Source organism: Falco punctatus (genome assembly GCF_963210335.1).
Source record: "Falco punctatus genome assembly, chromosome: 3".
Classification (NCBI taxonomy): domain Eukaryota; kingdom Metazoa; phylum Chordata; class Aves; order Falconiformes; family Falconidae; genus Falco; species Falco punctatus.
This window is the reverse complement of record NC_137582.1, coordinates 94,444,682-94,466,617: the sequence shown is the minus strand read 5'-3', so window position 1 is coordinate 94,466,617 and position 21,936 is coordinate 94,444,682. Positions and strand designations below refer to the sequence as shown.

Genomic DNA, 21,936 nt, shown 5'->3' with positions numbered 1-21,936 from the left:
TTACCGTCTGTTATTTCAGAGGAGGTTTGCCATGTTTATTCTGGAAAGTGCCATGAATTAATGAACTATCTCTTCAAGCGTCAGTGAGTTGGAGCTGCCAGCTCTCTGGCTGCCAGAAGCAACAGACTGTTTTGGGACCCCATAAAATCGTTTTTACTGAGACTAGCGATAGCAGAAGTATCAGGCAGACCCAATCCCAATAGCTCCTGAAATATAAAGGAGTCATTATACTGACTTCAGCCATTACACTGCACTATTATTCAGAGTTTTTCAACAAAACTATCAGTTAACTCAGAAGAACACCTACCATCGGCTTCCCCGCGCCTGCAGTATGGACATTACCAAGAGACATTACAACTCTGCAGCACAGATGTTACCGTTATCATGGACGTTACCAAAAGTCAACCAGACCTTTACAAGGCTTCACAATAGTTTCAACTGAAAACTGGGCTAGCTTGTGACCACTTTCATTTTTCCTATTCACCTCTGCACAGATGCCAGCTTACACCCATGCACAAGAGGTGTACTTCAACACACGCGCAAAACCAGAGCCTGCCTACACGCTCACGCTACCACCCACTGCACCCAGGCATCTCCTGCGCTGCTCAGGTCAGAGATCTAAAATGAAGAGCTGCTCTCTTGCAAAAACCATCACCTATGGCACACAGCAGACATCATATACAAATGCATGTCTGGTGGGCATTCACGTTCAGGTAGCGCCCAGAGAGATCAGAGGTGTTACTGATGTTGAGCTGTGTGCAAGCACGGCTGAGAAGCACGTCCCTAACAGCTCGTGCAACACTGATGAGCAAGGGTCGTAAGCCAGAATGACTAAACCCCAGGCCAAATGAGAAACTGTGGTCTCCAGCTGACTGATGCTGCAACCTGAAGAAGGACGGGTTTCACAGAGTAAGAACCTACTGTTCCACCAACTCCATGAGCCACCTGGGGATCTGCCAGGACAGTAACACAGCACGTAGTTTCACAGTTAGATTGCAGGACTAGAAGCAGGAATGTCAGAGACCTCATCGCTGCCCCGGTCCAGTGGTGCCCTCCAAGCCTCAGATCAGCCACTTGGAGCATGAGTGTAGTAGCGGTTTACATTCATCAGAGCACGCTGTGAGTCGTCAATGCTTATCAAGTGTTTTGAGGTCCTGAATAAGAGACAGAGCGGTAGCCTTACGTTGTCTAATAAGTAACGAGCATTACGCATCCCACAGAATGGAACATTTTTGGACAGGACAGCTGCTACAATCACTGAAGTGTAAAAACTATCACATGAAAAGAGACAAGACACAGGCATCTCCAAATGAAAATCTCTACTGTAGTACATTAAACAAATGTATTTTCTCTCCAGCTATATTCCATAGCATAGTAAGTTGGAACTTCCTTAAATATGAGAACAATTTTTTTAAGTCTCCCTTTTTTCTTCACTCCCTTCCCCCTCTGCCTTTTATTCTTTGTGGGTTAAAAAAAATATATATATATTGAAAGGGCAAGCCAAGAGATTCACAATCACCAAAGCCTGCAGAACATACAGTGAATTTTGGCAGGACATGCATGTTTATCCTTTTCATATGCTGTTTAAATTATTTTTATAAACAAATCATTATCTTGCATAGCCACTGCTTGGTCCCTTTCATGTCAAAGGCGTTTGATGTTACAATAATTAAGCAAAAGGGTCTGCATGTTTGAAATGCGGTCTCAGGATGACAGTTTGTGGGCAAGAGAGACTGCTGCTTTTCTAAAATGAAAGGTTTTTTCTCCAAACTTCGTTGCTTGTCAGTCAAGCACCTGGGTTCTGTACTTGTGGATCAAATCTTTCTGTAGTTACTCAAATACCAATTCCATACCAGGCTTAAATTTTAAAACTATGCTCCTACTATTCTGCACCAAAATCATGTACACAGGACAAGGTTTGTGGAGAAGCCCCTCAGTGCTTGCACGCAAACATGTTGAAGAAACAGGCTTGGCACCATGATGAAGACACAGCTATATTAATAGCTCATGAGGCCTCTTCCCGCACAGAGAAGTGTTGCTTATCATGGTTGAGCTGGACTGTGCCACCAGTATGGGTGTAAGAAGAGAAGGAAGATGAATGGGAAGCCCGTGGGAAGTGACAGAAAATGCTTCTTCCTTTTTTCCTGCAGAGCATCTGGCGATTAAAGATCACCGCTTCGGCCCTGGCTCATCTGGATTTGGCCACAGGGAGGTTGCGCCTCTGCGATATGAGGAACTAAAGCTCTGCCCGCTTTACTCCCTGATACCAAGCCTTCATCCAGATACTTCTGAGGCAGTTTGAGAAATATGGAAGTTAGGCTGCGGTAAGTGTTCACATCCAAACAATATTTATTACAGAGTTTACAAAGCCAGTGGCAGACAAGACTCTTGCATCTTGTACGTGCTTGTTACAGTTCAACATTTTTTCCAACTCGTTTGGACAATTCTGTTTCTTGTAAAAGGACTGGGACTGACTGCTTACAGCTTCACTCTCCTGGATTTCTCTCTCAGATAGTCTGGAAAGCCCAGGAGACATAAGAATGTGAGAATGCACCTCTGTTTCACACCAAAACTGTGGACCCTTTCCTCCCTCCAACACCTCCCGGCTTACGGGTGCGACTATCACAGCCTGCCCACAAGCTCTCATCTGTTCTCATTTTTTAAGTGCTCGTTGTTGCCTGGTGTGGAGCTGAACGCCTGTGCTTCAATAGACATTATGTCACCCCTCAGCCCTTGTGCAAACAGAGTGTCTAATGCCTTGACTATATACACCACACGAACGCGATGCAGTAAGTGACAAGATAAGAACACTGTAGTACACCTCACCGTCAACATTTGCATGCACACTTTAAACACAGAGTATTTTACAGCCTGTGCTTGATAAAAGAAATCGTGGGTCTCCATCTGCCACCAGTAAGATTTTGGGTTGATCAAATAAATCTTTAAAAGGGGGCTTCTAATAGCAGATTCATACATCTCTCATACTGCAAATGACCACTAAAATACACGGAATAACACATCTTTGCAATACTGCTTGAAAAACACTTTCTCATTTAGTATCAAGAAATTTGACCTCTTCAGAACAAGTGTTAAGGCTGTCTTGATTAATTTGTAAAGCTATTCAAGCCATGAAGTACATCTGCACGCTGAGTATATTTCAAATACTGTGCTTCTGTTTTCATTTTCAAAATGTTTTTATTTATACACTAATAGTTGACCTATGAATATTCCAAGTTTATATGGAGCCAGCTGTTCTAAATTCTGGTTATACCAAGCATTCGTGCAAAACATCAGGTGATATCATTGGATATTTTTAAGGGGAAAGTTCATAGGAAAGCAGTTAAGTATTCTCGCGATTAACACCACGTTGGATCAAAACAGTCATGTCTAGCTCTCTGAAAATACAGCTACTGTTTTAGTTAGCAGAACACTTCGGCTCTGTCTACATTATCCTTTTTTGCCAAAAATTCCCACTGTTGCTACCAGTGATTCAATTCTGTCATTGTGCTATGATGAACACTGCAATGTATAATAAAAAGAGCTGAAGGCAGTGCTGTCAAAATCTTTGTGCCCTGAACAACAAAACAAAAAATCATCTCATGCCATCACCAAAAAAAAAAAAAGGAACCCAAAACAAACAAAGAAAAAAACCCACCCCAAAAATCTACCCAGTCCTACAGGGCTGTTTCTTAAGTAACTGACAGTTGAAGAAATACTGGCCCTGATCCACTGCACGTTTTAGGAATCAAAGTCCATTCCAATGTATTAAACACCCCTGCAATCCCACAGGGGCTCAGTTACTTTAATTAAGCTTTTTTTCTCCTGCAACAGCCCTGCGGCAGCTGCAGCCCCATGCTCTTCCCAAAGCCACCGCCTTGGGAACCTGCTCCGGGTGCAAGCGTGGGGCCGCAGGGCTCCCCAGGGAGTGGGCACCTCTTCAGGGTGCTGGTGCTGGCCACCCCTGCTACAGGCACTGCAGCCGTGCAGGAGGCACCGCTCCTCATCCTCTGCCAGCCACAACTGGAAAAAATGTGGAAAGGAACAACCCACTGAAATGTTTTCACGCATGTCCCCTTGCCCTTGGTATACCACAGCTGGAGAATCCCAGTCCCAAATGCCTTTTCCACAGTGTACCACAGCTGGAGAATCCCAGTCCCAAATGCCCTTTCCATGTTTAGAATCACAGGTGGTTTGGGTTGGAAGGGACCTTCAAAAATCATCCAGTTCAACCTCCCTGCCACAAGCAGGGACGTCATTCACCAGACCAGGTCACTCAAAGCCCCATCCACTGGCCTTGAACATTTGCAAGGATGGGGCATCCACAGCTTCTCCGGGCAACTTGTTCCAGTGTCTTACCACTCTCATTATAAAAAACTTCTTCCTTTTAGCCAATGTAAACCCACCCTTTTTCAGCTTGAAACCATTGCCCCATCAAACAAGGGGTGACCAAACACCAACCTCCAATAACCAGGTGCACAGAAGACTTCCTGGTCCATCAGCCTCGGTCTCCCAGGCTCTGGGGTCTCATGCCTGCTAAAACCAATGGGAATGTCTCAACCACGAGCCATTTTTCCATTCAGGCAATAGCGTTTGCTCTCTGTTTCACATCACTACACAAATGGTCAAATGGAAACGCTAAATGATTAGTAGGTGGGCTGCACCTCACAGCATTACCATGCATCTTTCGGGATACAGGAGAAACACAAGATGGGACTGTTTAAATCCCAAGTAACTCGTACCTTCGTCTAACCCCACACAAGTTTGCAATGAGGCAAGATGACTTAAAAAGAATCATGCCTCCACGACATGGAAAGTCTAAACACCACCTTCCTTCCTCCTAAATCACAAACACCACTTAGAAGTTTATATTTAAAACTACGAGAGAGAGCATCACCACTAGAGCCAGCAAGGACCTGCAGCTCCTCGGTGGAGATGCAAGCCTGCAGCAAGAAGTCCCTGCAGGAGCTCAGCAGAAGACATCTGCAACTGCTACCCAAAGTGATTTTGTGATGAAGCCACGTTAAGCTGGAAGAAAACTGCCAAAAGAAAACCTTTTTACAAGAAGCTCTTTAGTTTCAACTTTGTTTGAGGAAAAGAATTAGGAAGCACTGCTTTTATTTCTACAAAAAAAAATCCAAAAAACCACCCACACACCTGGGTTTGTATTTCAAAATGCAACTTTTTCGTTATTTACACATACAAAATTGGACTCAAATCAATCAAGACTGTTTTGGCACTACTAACTTTTTCCAATTACAATCACTTTTTGTTGTTGTTGTAAGTAAGACTTCAACATTCCACCCGAATTTGAGACTGTAAATTTTCAAGCTCTGAAAAGCTTTCACAAGACAAAGAATTGTCCCGCTAATGCCACACAGTCAGGTTCCAGTAGCTTAGTCCAGATGACACTTGGACCTGGATAAACTGCTTGCACAAACGTGACTCTCCACTCATTTCAACAATGCAGGTTTTGAACAGCAGCTTCTCCACAAGCCACACATCTTCCAGCGCTCCTGCCCACAGGCAGAAGGATGACTGCAGTCCCTCAAATTCAGGGTCTAGAGGAGCTGAGGACTTTTAAGAGACCATTTGCCCTTTCTTTAATCATGTCGTCAGGCAGCTGCACACTAGCAGGCAGCTTGCAAGCGATGACTACTTCAAGGAGATGACATAAATGAAGACCTTGAGCTGCATCAGTTGAACGGCAAATGTAAGGCTGCTCTCTGACACTTGGGATCTGTCTTGGCATCAAAGGCCGGTATACAAGGCTTGGCAGAAGTCAGTAAATTCATTCCCATCATCAGCTTCATGTTTTCCAATACTGGCCTGCTTTGGACACACATGGAGGACGCTGCTCACATGCCGAAAGCGCGAGGCTGTACTCAGCCAGCTGGCAGCACAGCCAGATCCACAGCATCACACACTCCAGTTATTCCCTGTGAGTAGATGTCTTGACCTTTACAACATGTGGCCAAGAGTATAAACAGATGGGATGACAGTATGAATGGTATGGTCCCATCAACATAATCAGGCAACGTCCCTGATACATCTTGGTTGCCTAATTTCATATCCCCTGACAGCAAGCATGATACCAGGAAAAAGACAGGTGGGCTGATCAAATCCTTCAGATGAAAAAATTCACCTGCTTTAGGAATGCACACAAGGATGCTGGAGCACTGCTTCCCTCCTGCGAAAAGCCATGCAGAGCGAAGGCATACTGCTTGCGCCTAAGCTGCTATGGATTTGTGCAAGATCATTCCTAGAAGGAAATCTGGCAGGTGATGGCTGCCAAAAAGATGAAAAGCCTGTTTGGAAGACAGCGCATCCGTAAGTTGCTGCTTTATAGGCAAGGGGAGAGAGAGCATTTGCACAGCGAGCCCTACGCTGACCTCCCAGCAGCTCCCTGGCACTGAAAGGGAGCACCCTTGCCCCAGCAGATACTTGAAGTCTTGCAGGGAAGACAGGAATTGCCTGGGGGTTTGGGATTCGAAAACGAAAGAGGCTTTTCATCATGGTCCCAACTCAAATCACGTGGAAAAGCCTCACGGCTGCCTGCAGGACTGCCTGGCAAACAGCTGGGCTTCCCCTCATCCCTCTGCCTGAAGTCCTCCCAAGAGACCTGCAGCTCTTGTGACAAAGGGGGAAACCCCCTCTCCAAAAGTCCAGAGATACAGTAAATCCACGCTCTTAGCCTGCTACAAAAAGGCACGATGTCATGGATAACCAGGCACCACACCTCAAAAGGACACTTTTAGCTGTCCTTATCTCTGGAGGGTTTGGTGGGTTCAGACGCTTCCTGCACAGCCATCCAGCTGTCAGCAGCCCCAGATCTGGGTCACAGCAGAAACCCACAAAGACGGTCACTGGATTCCTTGGGTTTTCTAGTGGGAAGCATGTTGCTTTTTTTCCCCTCGGCGTGGATGCCAGGATAGGAAAGCACGGGTGAAGACCTGAAAAGCTTCTTCCCCATGTTAACACAGGACTGTCCAACAGCACAGGGAATAATTCTGGCCACAGTTAAAGTAGCGAAGTCCTCAAAAGTCTTCTTCCTGCTGCTACACATGGTACACACTACTCTCTGAAGACATCAGGCAGTGAAACAGGAGCTGGAGAGCAGCCCCCCTACACATCAGCACTGATGAGCCAGAAGAGATAAGGGAGACCTCAGATCTGCCACAGCCCCCAGCACCAGTCTGCAGCTTAGGTTGAGCAGTGACCCCTCTCTCCTCATCTCCCTGGACCGAAAAGAGAAGGGGTTTGTTGTGAGGAGCTCGATACCTATCTTGCTAAAACAGTCCTGGCAGCAAAATGTAGGGATGCTTGCCTGAGTCCAGCTGTCAATCCAGCGTCACCGCCTCAAAGAGGGATCTCCACACCAACCCCGGGGCTGTTCGACAAGAAGGGGATAACCCTACCTGGTGCCACCAGGAAGGTACATTAGTCAAACAGGAAACATTAGTAGATGTTATTTTCCCCAGCAATGCTGTGTCAAGTCATGCTAGCTCTACGTTTGTACCCAGGATGTTCCTCCAGGAGGAGCCGAACAGTTTCACAAGGACATCTGCTGGTCCAGAATGCACCACCACCACCACAGCACCCCAACCCTGCTGGACAGTCATTCCCTTGGCATAAAAAGTCAGTACCCTGCTTGGTCTGATAAATCCCAAATAGATCCAAAATGTGGATGTTTCCATCCGCGCTAGATATCCAAACTTCCTATGTGGGAAATGGAAAGAAACAGGCATGTTTCAGGTGCCTCACCCTAGTGAAAACACCTGAAATAGACACTTTTAGGATCATCTTCCCAAAATAACAACCAGGTTTACTAAGGGTAGATGACATTTTCTGTCAAATTATTTTTTGGTATCTAAGCTGATAAATGAAATTTATCATCTAAGTTACCTGAACTGGTTTATATCTTAATTTTACTTGTAATGGGAACAAATAATTTTTTCTACTGTCTGATAACACTCTCCAGGTGCCTTTTAAAACAAAGTGCTAAGCATCTCCTGGAAACCCTGGACACTCAAAGATCTCCTATAGTCAGCCCCTCTGGGAATCATCGCCCACACCTTGCAAGTCCATACTACAGTGCAGACATCATCAGGCAGGCAGGATAAATCCCAGACTCTAGACTTCTAAGACTAATGTTTCTTATCCTGCCAGCAAGACAGCAACTCCCTGCATCTGCAGAACCTCCACACCCCTGTGCCCCTCTTTTATCACTTTTTTTTTTTTTTTTTTTTTTTTAATGAAATTGTCTCTCCAGACATCACCTTTGAGCCTGGGACAAGCCTGCACTGCCTGAATAATCCAAGACCTCACCAAAGTCCCTCAGCTTTGTAAGACCTTGACACGCAAGACTTTTACCCTGAGCACATAGGAAAACATAGTCTGCCCCAGACAGAAACCACATCTGCTGTATCCTCAGACTGAAGGAATATGTGTGCTGGTCAGGAAGGGCTGGAGCACCACACATTTAAAGTCAGCAGCATCTACAAGCTACTGACGCTTTTTGGGCTCCAGGGCTGGAAAAATTAAATACACTTCAAAAGAACACCTGCAAACTTTCACCACAAAGCAGGACTTCTCCCCACAGCTGATCTAGATCACGGCTTCCCAGCACAACAAGATGCATCATCAAATGTCTGCCTGGTTCTGGGCTGCAGCAGCAGCAGCACCTGAAGGCAGGTCACCTGCACTGCCTTCACACCCACGCAGCTGCACACATCTTCAGGGCAGCCTGCACCCGGTGTACCCACGGGATACCATACTGTCCTGATTCGACGAGAACAGACGGCAAGGGCCCCTCACATCCCTTTGGCAGCTGCCCCTTCAGTAATGGAACGGGATGGATGTCTTTAAGATTGAACGCAAAGTTCTTCAGAAGCCAATTGTAACCAGTTTTAAGTTATTATATGCCTGATCACATGCAGAAAACGCCACATAAAAAAAATGCTGGCAGTGTCTGCTTACAAGGAGACTCCAGCTGTGGGTTTTCAGGGTTGCCTGGCACACACTTCATTGGAATAGCCAGCGTCCTTGGGGTCAGGCAGTCTTCCCTTGCTGCTGCGATCCCACCATCTTTTGCTGCATTTCCTAGACTACATCTGATAAGCCATTTGCTAGATCGCAGGCTGGCTTTCTCCCATCACACCTTCAGTTTCCATATCGCAATATAACCTCAGGCTTCCTCTAGTTTTCTGGCATTAATTATTGTTTATTGGAAAAGTAAATGTCAATATGCTGTGAAAGACCCCCCAAAATCCCTGACATGTCAGAGGCGCTAGAGAAAACAGCCGAACAGCTGTTCAGTCTCAGCCCGTCGATTTGCCAACACTCTGGTAACAAACAATCACGTTAAATGACATTATGGTTTATGACTCGGAACTTGGAAGTTGATGAGAAATTTCTGCAGTTGATTCATACTTCCTGAGACTCATAACTAGCATTTCAGTCGTGCTATTTTACTACACTACATGAATAATTTTCCTTGTTGTTACATAAGTGTCTAGATCCAAATTATCAAAACTGATTTGAATCATATGAATTTTTTTTTTATTTTCAAAAGAAAATCCTTCCTGGTCTACCGTCTAGTACCGCTCTCCTGGTGCTTTAGGCAGCTAAATACCTTCTAAAACACCACGTGCTCACGTTTCTTCCCAAAATCAGCTCTTCTGGGAACCACCCAGCCCCTTGCAAGCACCTTGCTCTGCGTCCTTTAAATAAAAATTGCTATGGGGATTGCTTACAGACAGCTACAGCCAACACCACTCTTCTTAAATTCACAGCTCCAAGTATACGTCCTCGAAGTCCCCAAGGCAAAAAGCAGAGACAGTGGCAGCAGCGCTGTGTATTCAAAGGATGCAGAGGCTTGGGGAGGCTGGGAGGGGAGAAGCACCCAAGCAGCTGCCCTTTGGACTCGAACCCTGGACAATATTCCCACATCTCAGGGTCCCAGCTAGACTCTGACCACGCTGACTCCATTGATGGACGATTTCAGGACATCTCAGTCAAACGCATCAGAGCCCCGAGATGGCAGCACCATTTAAACATCACCAAGCTAATTTTAAAGAAGGCTGAGACCCTGACAGGTATCCTCACCATACGTGGAGCCCGCAGGGCTCTGCACTGCTGCAAGGGCTGAGCACCCCAGGCCGCTCAGCTGTGCCCACACGACTGGCAGTCACCCCGACATCAACACAGACAAACCCCTTCAACAAGTATTTGCTGCGCAAGGGGGGCACTTCTGACCTATTACAGAACTGTCACCAGATACAATTACCCAGCTCTTGTTCTAAATACATACACCGTGGTGCAAAGCCATTGAACACACCTGCCACTGCTGGGAGCTGAGAGAAACTTCCCTCAGCAGCAGCATATCCCTGCTCTAGATGAGAAAACGCACGACAATTTTTTTTTTTTTTAAACCAAAGCAAGCTGTTCACAGGTGCCATTGTCCTGGTGCGCAGCTCTGGCAGCACTAGTGTAAAGACAGTTTTTAGCCGACCAGCAAAGACACTTGAGCTTCGCAGAAATTCCCTAAGAAAAGGAACTGCAATTTGCCAACTGAAATATTTTCATTCTCCACATTAGGCTGAATCTAATTACACTGTTTCCTTACAATTGCAGACAAGTATTCAGGGCTCCTTTAAGTAAAAACGTTTAATGGCTTTCCACCGAAATACCCACCTCGGAGCCCTTCGCATCAGTACCGCACTGGCTGTGCGACATGCTTGGAGTGCGGGCTGGCATCGAACACAACTTACTTCAAGATTTCCACACAACAGGGATTTTTATCACGTTCCCGGACTCGCTCAGCAGAATATCCTACACAGAGTCACATATTCATCACCACGGCAGCTCACACCAGAGGAGAGGGGACGGGGACAGCGGGGCGCGGGACGCGCTTTGCTCCGGGAGCCCTGCAGCCCCGCCGGGCCCCGCGCAACTTGCGCGGCCGCGGCTCCACTGCCCGGGAACCGGAGCTGGGGGGGGGGGGTGTCAAACCGAGCGAGGGGGCTCTGGCCCCTATCATCACAGGAGAACAAGAGGCTATAAAAAAAATAAACCAACAATACACCCTTTTCTCTGTCGTCCCCCTCGGGTTTTGCGTTCCGGGGCATTGTTTTTCCAGCGTTCGCGAGAGGGATGGGAGGTTTCTGCCCATCCCCGACGTGCGCGTCCCTCCCCGGCGGCCCGCGGTGGGGCCCGGCCGGCACCCCCCGCCCCCGCCGCGCCGCCCGGGCAGCAGCCGCCCCCTCCGGCCGGGAGGCGGGGGGTGGGCTCCGCGCAGCCCCGCACTCACCCAGGTTGACGAAGCTCATGACCATGTCGGCGTCGTTGAGGAAGGCGCTGTCCTGCGCGCTGGGCAGCGGCGGCGGGGCGGGGGGCGGCGGGCGGCCGCTGCGCTCCGCGCCCGCGCTGCCCTCCGCGCCCTCGGCCAGGGCGTGGTACAGGTCCAGCATGAAGCGCGGCGCCGCCGTCAGGCGCCCCGGCGGCGGGGCCGGCGGCTCCCGCGGCAGCGGCCGGGGGCGGTGGGGCAGCCCCAGCACCGAGAGGATCTCCCGCTGCATCTCCCGCTTCTCGTGCGACTTCAGCCGCCGGTAGAGGAAGCCCGAGGCGGCGGCGGGCGGCGGCGGCTCCGCGCCCTCGGCGGGCAGCGCGGGCTCCGCGGGGCGGCAGGCGCCCAGCAGCAGCGCCCAGCAGCAGCACAGCCAGGCCAGCCGCCGCGGCATGGCGCTCGGCCGGGCGGAGGCAGGCGAGGTCCCCGCTTCCCCCTCTCCCCGGGGGCTCCCCGCCGCCCTCCAGCCCTGCCCCCCCGCGGCGGCTACGGCCCGGGCCGGCGGGGGGCAGCCAGGCCAGCGGGGCTCAGCGATCGCCCCCGCCGCCGCGCATGGCCGCCCGCGGGGCACCGCGGCGCAGCCCTCCTCCCCCCCCGCCCCGCCGCTCAGGTGCGGCGGGGCCGCCGCCGGCCCGGCCGCTCAGTGCGCCATGCCCCTGCCCGGGGGCGCCCGCGGGGTCTGCGCACGGGGGACGAAGGAGGAGGAGGAGGAAGAGCGGCAAACTTTCCCCTGCCCGGCAGCGAGCGAGCGGCCGCAGCGGCTGCAGCCCCGGTCCCCGCGGGCTGGCCGGCGCGGGGCTGCGGGCGGCAAAGGCAGCTCCCCGGCGCGCCCGCCTCTCGGCGGGGCGGGCGGCCGCTCCTCCGGGGCGGGGAGGGGGCGAGCGCGCAGGTAGCGCGGCCCCGCGGGGGCGGGGGGAGCGGCGGGCGGCGGAGCAGGTTGGGAAGCGCCGGCCCCGTCGGTTGTCACCGGTTTGCTGCGCTGGGGCGGCGCGCCGCAAAGGCAGCGGCACCGGCCGCCTTAGCCTTGCCTCCCTGCCCTGCGGAGGAGGGATCTCGGCCACCCCCCCGCCCCCAGCCCGTGGATGTAGGTTGTTTGTCCTGAGAATAGGTGGAGCGCTGCCTGCGCTAACCACTACGGGTCGGTGTAACGGGTTGCAGCATCCTACGGCTTTTACCGGACTACCTTGCAAACCCGTGCGTGGAGCACCGGTGAGGGGCGAGGCACGGGTACCCCCGCCAGCCCCGGCCGGTGAAGCACCTATCTGCCTCCTCTGCGTACGGTGGAACCCGTTATCCTGCCGTAAGGAACATACCCGTTCCTGCGGGGATGGTCTAAGGTCGCAGCTCTGATTTCAGTCCCTTTCATAAAGGAGAATTAAAACCCACCACCCGCCCCGCTGATAACGGCGGCCAGGCTGAGCGAGAAGCAGCTCTTCCATATGCTGATCTCCGATCTCACGGACCTGGCTGGGGCTGGATGAGTAAAGCCAGGCTAGCCCTGCCGAAATCAGTGCAATTACTCTAGGTTTGAACTGGGATAATTTCAGAGGAGTTGGCCCGGAGAATAATATCTGGAGCATTTGAAGTCACTGGCAAAATTTCCATTAATTTTATTAGAATCAGAATCTGGCAATAAGCTCATATCCAGTTTCCCAGAGACACAGCTGAGAATATTCAAGGCAGAATATGTTATTTTCAGAAGTGGAGGTTACACCAAGCGTTCACTTAAGTGAAGGCAATGTTACAGATGGGTGTTTTTAACTGCACCGGTCAAGGATCACCATAATACTGGGTATTTAAAAGCTTGTTTGGGAAGGAAAAAAGGCACCTTTAAGGAGAGCTGAGCATAGGTAGCGTGGGGGTGGGAGGGAAGAGTATGGAAGTTGCTTTTGCAACTGTCTCCTTTTTATTTTCAGTTTGTGAAAATACTCGGAATTTGAAAGCGAGGGGGTGTGTGACAGAACAGATCCAACACTCTCCTTTTTGCTGGAGTGGATCCTATTCATTACCTTAAAGCAAGCGGTCTCTGCCATCCCACAAGGACTGGGGAGGGCAACGTCTAGTGAAACTTTTGATTGTTTTGTCTACTTTGCTCAGCTTAGAGCCATGAGGCTGGTTTGATTAAACAGGGAGAAGAAGACTAATTCCCACAGAGGAGGAAAGCAACAGCCTTCCCCTTCTGCAAGGTGGTGTGGGATCCTGCTGGGAAAACCCAGGAGGAGAGCCCACTGCACGAGCTGTCCTGCATCCCTCTCAACCGCCCAAGGAGGCATTTTATAGCTGCCTTAGGAGGGACATTTGGAGGCTGGGAGGAAGCGCAGGAGCCCTGATGCCAGTGAGGGAGATTTCCCAGGCAGGTACTTATCCCACAGGTGGTGAGGGAAGAGAGCAGCCACTTCTGTGCCGTTCCCTTCCAGTCTCCGAGCCTCTTTGCATGCAGCCCATGTGGCTGCTCCGGTAGAGCTGTGTGCCCTCCACATCCTGTTTTGACAGCGACAGAGGGAAGTGTCCCATTATACAGTTATCTCTGAAGAATGAACCTTTCCATCCAAAGCCTCCCCTGCTTGGGCAGAGATAGTGCATGTTCAGCAACAGACAGCGTTAAACTCCAGGGCAGCTGTTGGGTGTTTCTGCTTCTCTGATGCTCAAATGTGTATCACCTATATGTTTTTATTCTGAAGGAAAAATATTTGAAATAGTACCATTCGCACAGGGATTACTGCAATAAATAGCAGCTGTAATAACAGTTGGCAGCATATGGGCATCTGAGTTTGATGCAGTCTGGGGACAGGAGTACACTGCAAACCTTCACAGCATGGTTTGGGTTGGAAGGGACCACAAAAACCATCTAGTTCCAACCCCCCTGCCATGGGCAGGGACACCTTCCACTAGACCAGGTCGCTCAAAGCCCCATCCAGCCTGGCCTGGAACATGTCCAGGGATGGGGCATCCACAGCTTCTCTGGGAAACCCATTCCACTGCCTCACCGCCCTCACCTTAAGGTTTTCTTCCTTAAATCTAATCTAAATCTACCCTCTTTTAGTTTAAAACCATTACCCCTTGTCTTATTGCTACAGATCCTCGTAAAAAGTCCCTCTCCAGTATTTCCTAAAGTTACCATATTCTTAAGGTAAGTTCTTATGTGTAACTGGAGAGCTAACACCCTCCCTAAGAAGTCATTGCACCTTTTGTTAAGTTTAATTTAAGTCTTTCACTTTTTTTCAGCAGTGCTTCCTAGACCTGCACACTACTTATCCCTGGAAATGCCTCTTGCCTGTAGATGTGAACACTTTACTGTGAGTTTTAGCTAACGTCATCAGACCTAGGAAAGTTACTGTGTCACTCAGCAAGTCACTGAGGGGGGAAAGAATTACGTCTTCTTGCAGAGGTCACAGAGACAGGTTTCAGATATTCCTGCCATCAGAAAGGGCAAGTTTCTGCAAAGGATTTTAAGACTTCGCATGAGAGCCAAATACCTAATTCTCTGGAGCAGTGCGAAGGCTCTGTGTTCAGCAACGGCTGCAGGCTGACACATACATTTTAAGAGTTAATTAAACACACATCGTAGTGCTACCGGCAGATCTTTTCACTTGCCAAAGAGTCTTTGTAGCATATCCACCATTCAAAACTCTGCGGTAACACGTACTTTCACTCAAACTTTCCTTTCACTGTCACATCTTCAAAAATGCTGTGGATACAGGCTTCTGGGTATCGGTCAGGTCATCAGCTTTCCCTGCTCATGACGGACATCTGGTGGCAAAGTGGGAAAACTCGGGTCGGTTCCTGGAAGTCTCCCTTTGCGGGCAAATTAGCAATAAAACCTTTTTTCTTTTTTCTCTAAAAAAAAAAAACCCAACAAAAAAACCCAAACCCAACTAGTAATTCAAAGAGGTCTCCTACCTCTCCCCCAGAAAAATCCTTATTTAATTTTCTGCCCCTAAGCCAAACTTCAGGCTGTATTCAAAAACCCACACCTGCTCAGTGCGTCGTGAAGAACATACTGTGCACGTGGCTGTGAACAGAGCCTGCCCCCCCAGGACTCCCATTCCAAGATGTGGTGTGGTGCCAGCAAGGATTAACAACAGCAGTTAATTTCTTCTGGCAGCAACAGTGTTGAGGTTGTATGCAATTAAATGCTGGACTACCTGTTTCTGGTCAAAAAGGATTCATTGGTTTTCTGGTTGTCTTCATTTAGGCAAATCGTTCCTTGCTCTTGTTTAAGCAAATTAGGTTTCTTGGTTGTTCCATGCAGAAATTGTGAGGAGCAGTTCCAGGCATATGAAGCACTGAAATGGTAAAGAGGTAATTTAACTCTAGCTGGAAGCTTTCAAAATAATAATAATTAAAAAAAAACAGCCAACCAAAAAAAAAAAACCCAAAAACCAAGTTCTATTACTATGCCTTAAAATACACCCATCTCATCTGTATACATGAGGAGATATATGCAAAACCTTTGTCAATACTTTTAGTTGTACAGCTTTCCAGGTACCAGGATTAGGTGACTCTAACAGAATGATACACCTCGAAATTATTTTTTTTCAGGACTAATAATATACTTTTTAATATAGTGTAGAGCTTACTATTCTAGTGATCCCTTCTCCACCTCCTGAAAACAGAAGAGACATTTAATTTTTATAACTTTGCATTCCCACCTTTCCCTCCAGCTGGACCAGCAGCTGCCAAAGCGCCTGCAAGAAACCGAGGCTCCTGCACTTACAGGGTCAGCAAGGACACTGCAGTAAGGGCAGCTTCTATCTTCTCACTCGTTTTGCCAAGCAAAGGCAGGTATTTTTTTTAAATCAACGTAGAAGAGCTGTAAGTAATAAGAATGACGTTTTCTTTCTAAAAAAATAAAGAGACCCTATGCTGTACAATAATGCCATAGCTGGAACAGACTATTTCCAGTGCTGCGCTTGGAGAGGTTTAAAATACAAACATCCTAATTTTAGTGTGCTAGTTTCCAAGGTCTGCTTGAGAAATGAGAAAGAGTGGTTGAGTATAATCTTAGTTCAAAGGTCGAAGCAAGCTAAAAACAGTATTTGCTATGAAAGCTCAAATTTTTCCTTTCTCTCGCTGAACTTTCTCCACTGCAAGTAGGGACAGTTGAAAAATAGTAACAGCATCTTATTTGCACGTAGCAAACCACTAGTTTCTTTACTCAGAAATCTCGTCTAAAAATACGCAATGATGATTTCCCAGATCAGAACACTTTAAAAAATGGTTATAAATACTAATTTGACAACATGACTAGACCACTATCCTTGCAAAAGCAAACAGTTAAAAGTTAATTAAGTCCCAGTATGCATTTCACAAACAATTTCAACTCTGTTCCAACCCTGGCCACCATCTCCACCCTATCAAGGATATACTTATGCGCGAACAATTATAGCTTAAAGTTTATTTGAAGTCAACAGTATCAAGTATTAAGGGAAACTGACCTGAAATGGCAGCAATTAAATCAATATTAATATATTGTATCATTAATATATTTTTTCTGAGTCTTTTTACGGTATTTGCTTTTCATTTTATTTTTGCTAGTAATGCCTTTTCTGTTTAAAACTGAGGAAAGTGAATCATCGACTATAGAAGGGAAACAGCAAAATCTGCACCGTACAGGCTGCAAATTGGACTTGGTAAACTAGAAAGGCAGGTACTTTTTATATACAGAGTTGAGATTGATGTAACTGAAAAGTCAGTAAGTTTAGAAATATATTAGCCAACACGGGGGTAAGAATCTACCTTTAGCCTGCATACAGCAAAGATAGGATTTTTGTAAGAACAGGTCCCCATTATTATTAGTCGCAAGTAACAACAGTAGCAAAGATGCATCTTGTAATCCATACAAGCTGGGCTGCAGGCATACCTGTGTTGTAATCAGGCATTCTGTGCAGTTATGCCCACATCTGTTGTGTAATGATTACACTCGTCCAAAAGACACAGCACCATGGCCAGCCTGCGTAGATGGCTTCAGTGTGGCCATGGGTCCGCACTGGAGTTGTATCCTCCGGTGGGGTCTTGAGAAAGAACTGAATTTCTTCTGAATGATGAAAACCAGAGAGGTACCTGGCTGCGAGCACGTGAATGCTGCAAAAAGAGATGAGGAGAGGAGGAGAGGTCCTCACTGCATCCTCTGCTGGTATCAGCTGGCAAACCGTCAGCCAGTGTCCCTTCATGTGCGTTGTCTGGAGTACTGGGCAGAAAAAAATAAACACTGATTGGGGTAGCTCATAGTGTGAGGATGAACTGGAAGACTCTGGTTTTAGCAGGTAGATCCTGACCTTTAGGCTCATGTGAGGTATAATGAATGAATGCCAAGATGTCTACATGACAGGTTAAGGTTGGGAAAGGATGAAGAGGTAAAGGGGAGTCCATATGTAGATTTTTACCAGACTCTCCATCTTCAAATATTTGATCTCAATTTAAGTTCTAATACTTTAAATTAATAAACATGCATTAGTGACCCTAACTCTGGCTGAAAGTTTTGTTCAGTAATTAATTTTTGTTCTTTTTTCATAGACCCACATGGAGACAGAAAGCCTTTCTGTTAGGTCGGTTCAGCTTTAACCCTTGGCAAATTAACAGAAAGGACTACATTAACAGAAGAGCTCTCTTCCGAGTGTTGAAAGCTCTTTTGAAGCTTGTAGAAGCTGCCATTTCTGCCCTTGTGCCAGTGGGTATTTCAAATGGTGAGCTCCATGAGCTCGTAAAAGCCATCACAATTTGGTAAAGAAACTGGAAAGCTGGAAAACCATGAATGCTTTCAAATGGCGTTAATAACCTGGAAATGTGCCGTGAGTTATCAAAGGGGAGTTACACTTCACAGGTTTGGGAAGATTTTAATCCAAGCAATCTACTCATTATAAACCCATATGCCCAGCACACCTGGATTTCTGGTTTTAACTCTTCACGCTTTCTGGAAAGGGGAAAGACACCCAAGACAGTGCAGGACTCAGCATCATTTCTGTCTCCGTGTGGTAAGGGGGGGGGCTGTTCAGGGGTATTCCCTGTGCCATGCTGCCCAGGGTACTTGCTGTTCAGCCCCCCATCAACAGAGAGGAGGACTAGGCAGTGTACTTTGCTGAAACAATCCCCTTCCACTCCTGGTGCCAGCAGGCACACCCCACATGGCTGCTACGCTGCACAGCAGCACCTAACACTGCTTCCTGGGGTCGAACGCCTGAGTTCACTCACCTTCAGAGGCGCGTGTTTTTATGCAGACAAAAGAAAAAGCGTATATTTGAGATAGAAGGGCCTGGTTATCACCTTGTGCTCGGCAACAGGGAAAAAAAAAAAAGAAAGAAAAAAAAGAAAAAAAAACAACCAAAGAAGCAAAGCCAATGGTAATAATAATGAACGAAAGAACAGATGTTAAGATTGCTAACAAATATTGCAGAATGGGACTGGAAAATATCCCGGAGAGAACAAAACTAGGGGAAAAAAAAATCTGAAGTCTTATTTAAAGTAACTCTGATGAGGTCTGCTCTGACCAGTGTGCAAAATATGTCTTTTCAACAACACTTTTCAATGAAATTGGGATAGACCCAAATAGCATGAGGCCACAGCGGGGACTGCCAGATTATTTAAGTTTGAAAATACAAATGCTGTTCCCAGCAGCATCCTGTTGTAGAGGCGGCTGTACTCAAACTGCCTTTCCCTCACCTAGTTGCACTCAGGCGTGAGTTTTCCAAGGAAGTGATCCCTAAACACCCTCCAAAAATAGATGTCAGAGACCATCCCTGCTGCATTAGGCTTGGTAGCGGTCTCGTATGCACCCATCCCACCCCGACCCTGCTGGACATCTCCCTACTCCCTACCGCCGGCTAGGGCAGCTCCAGGGAGCATGGTGGGCAGCTCAGTGTCTTCTCCCGTCCCTGGCTATCTCTGAGGCTTCCCCACTGCCACTGTACCCCTTGTTGCAGTAGAGCTGCCACCAAAGGGTTTTCTGCCTTGTGGCCTCCCCAGGCTCTGGGGGATAAACCACATTTCCTATGGTTCTTTGCTTCTTAGGGACATTCAGTAGACACCACTCACTTTCATTCACATTTGCTTTAAAAGGCACCTCATACAGTGCCAACCCAAACACGGGTATTTTAGGAAAAAGCAGGGTCTCACAAGACACTGCACAGTGCAGCAAGCCTACAAAGGCATTTTTAGACATGAAGAACCACAGTGGCTTTAAAAACTTTAAAAATGCTATTGTCTTATAGCTGAGCCTGCCTTTTCTTTCATACTTCAGGAACAAAACCCTCCCTCATCCCCCCTAAGAGAGTATTTTTCAACACTGGTACTTACTGTCATGGCTAATAGCCTTACGGATTAGTTCCTTAAGGGAACTAATTCAGCCAGGAGGAAAGGGGACATGAGTTGTTCCCAGACACCATTTAACATTTAGATTTAAGAGATCCACATTGCAATAATCATTTTGTTAACAAGTTGGGAGAAGAACTGAGGTAAGCGGCAGCCATGTATCAATTTAAGCTGAAGAGATGCAGCTGCTACTGTGCACTAAACAAGTTTCCATGCCAGCTTAAGATGAGGTAACTCTGAAAAGAGAGTTGTCTTTTTTTTCTTTCTACAGAAAATGTTTAGAGGCTGACAGAAAAGATTTTATACATTTGCCTTCTGGAGGTAGGTCGTACAGTGATCACAGAGAAAGAAATGTAGTTTCTTTAAAGGCTATTAGGAGGAAGCCTTGTAAAAGAATCCATTTCAGCGTTCTCAGCCTTCTCTAAATTAACAAAATCTCCTCCTTGGTGAAGCAAAAGTGATAACCAGCTAGCAATTGCATTGCTTATGGGAGGCTTCAAGTTTCCAGAGCAACAGCATGCCTGTAATGCAAGGCTTGTCTTTGTTGCACTGTTGGCCCAAAGCAGAGCTCAAATTTTCTGTCTCGGCCAGCTCACACATGAGCTCCAAAGCCTCCATCCCTCCTGCGGGTTGCCAGCAGCCCAGACCTTGCTGAGCCCCCATGGATGCAGGTAAAACCTGCCCTTGCCAGCCCTGGCCGCTGCAAGCTGTTCAGGAGGGACTCGGGGACCTGAGCCACTCTGGGTCTATGCGGGTCTTTGCCCATACGTAAAAGTGTGACTTGCACGGAGTGGAAAGAATAACCCCTAAGATATTGTTGCTGGTTTCATATTTAACAAGTACAGTACTATAATAAATAATGTAAAAAAAAAAGTCAACAAGAAGATAGGATTAGCTTAAACCCAAGTACCTCTGGTGTGCAGGAGTACCTTGCCTGCACTGAGAAGGCAGCTCAGCTCAGAGGAGTTTTGAGGCGAGGGAAGAGCCACATCCTCTTTTCTGCACCATGCAGATGGTCATGTTCAGAGCAAGGTCTCTGCACCTTGTTGATCCTGTCAGACTGACACATGGCCAACTTTAAATAGCTTATTCCACTTTGTGCCAGCGGATTCTTCCAGCAAAAAAAAAAAATCAACAGCCTCAGAAATAAGCAATTAAAAGTCATTTCCAGGCACTTTTGAGATATTCAGTGTAACTCTGAATGCCACAGCTCTGACACCAGAGGCTGCACAATTGCATTAGCATGATGCTCTGCCCAGGCTTTCTAGCTGGAGCGTTGTGGCTACCCTCTAACTCACTGAGCTGGGGTGGTGGGCCAGCCCCTGCAGACAGGCCTAGGGCTGCAGGACCCTCACTTTCCCTGCTTCAAAATTAGATGTTGTCCAGACTGTTCTCTGGGACTGAGCCCCCGTGCAGGGAAGGCTCACATCCACACCACTGCTCCCTTACTCCCCAGGACTGCCACTGGTCTGCACTAGCATCCACCTGTCTCAGGAACCATTTGAGATGGTGCTACCTGGCCCAGGCCAAAATAACACCCAAGATAGCTGCGTTCAACCGTGCAGACAATCCTGTCCCAGGACCTAGGAACATAAGGGGGCACTGCTTGATGTACAGGCATAGACACAGTGTGAGCACCTGCCAAACTGTGATGCAGGCTGGCTGCTTCATGAGCATCCTTCATGGCTGCCCAGGGAAAGGCACCTCTCTTGGCCCTGGGCAAACAGCCGTGATCTGTGCTGATGCAAATTAAAAACATGACTCGTTTCAAAAGGCTACCCAAGGTATCGGGCAGTTTTTTCTAACTGCTGCACAGAGCTGCCAGTGGAAACACAGTATTCGACTTGGGAAGGAAACATTTCTAAGCTAACTTCTTGCTTAGAGTAATTCTAGTCTCTCACGACGTCTTTATTTCACTTGGCTTTGAAGAGATAGAGGAGACAGATAATTAATTATAAAAGACAGTTTAAAAAAAAAAATAGTCATTCCAGACTCTTACAGCCCCAAGACAAAACCGATACACCAGTGACAGCATATGGGCCCTTGTTAGTGTGGAACCAAACGCCTGCAGCTGATCTCCATTAGAAAAACCTCTGTTCACTTCCCTTGCCCAAAACGATAGGGAAATCCATTTCATTTTCTTCAAACCATACGGCAACATTTGGCAAGTTTTGTTTCCTTCCATTTAAAATTTAAAAAAAAGCAATAAAATATGATAACACCATCACGTGATGTTCCGGTTTCATTTATGTGATGTTCAGAACAGTTTGTGGCAATAAAAGGAA

At 47.7% G+C, this 21,936-nt stretch overlaps 1 protein-coding gene across 1 annotated transcript in view; it reads right to left on the bottom strand.

Annotated features, from left to right (window-relative positions):
• The window catches only part of BMP6 (bone morphogenetic protein 6), a 99,464-nt gene extending 81,168 nt beyond the window's left edge, over window positions 1-18,296 (bottom strand). The window contains exon 1 of the mRNA XM_080380732.1: window positions 11,309-18,296. Coding sequence (XP_080236858.1) covers window positions 11,309-11,738 — 430 coding nt within the window. The 5' untranslated portion in view covers window positions 11,739-18,296. The remainder of the gene's footprint in view (window positions 1-11,308) is intronic.
• Between the last annotated feature and the right edge of the window lie 3,640 nt (window positions 18,297-21,936).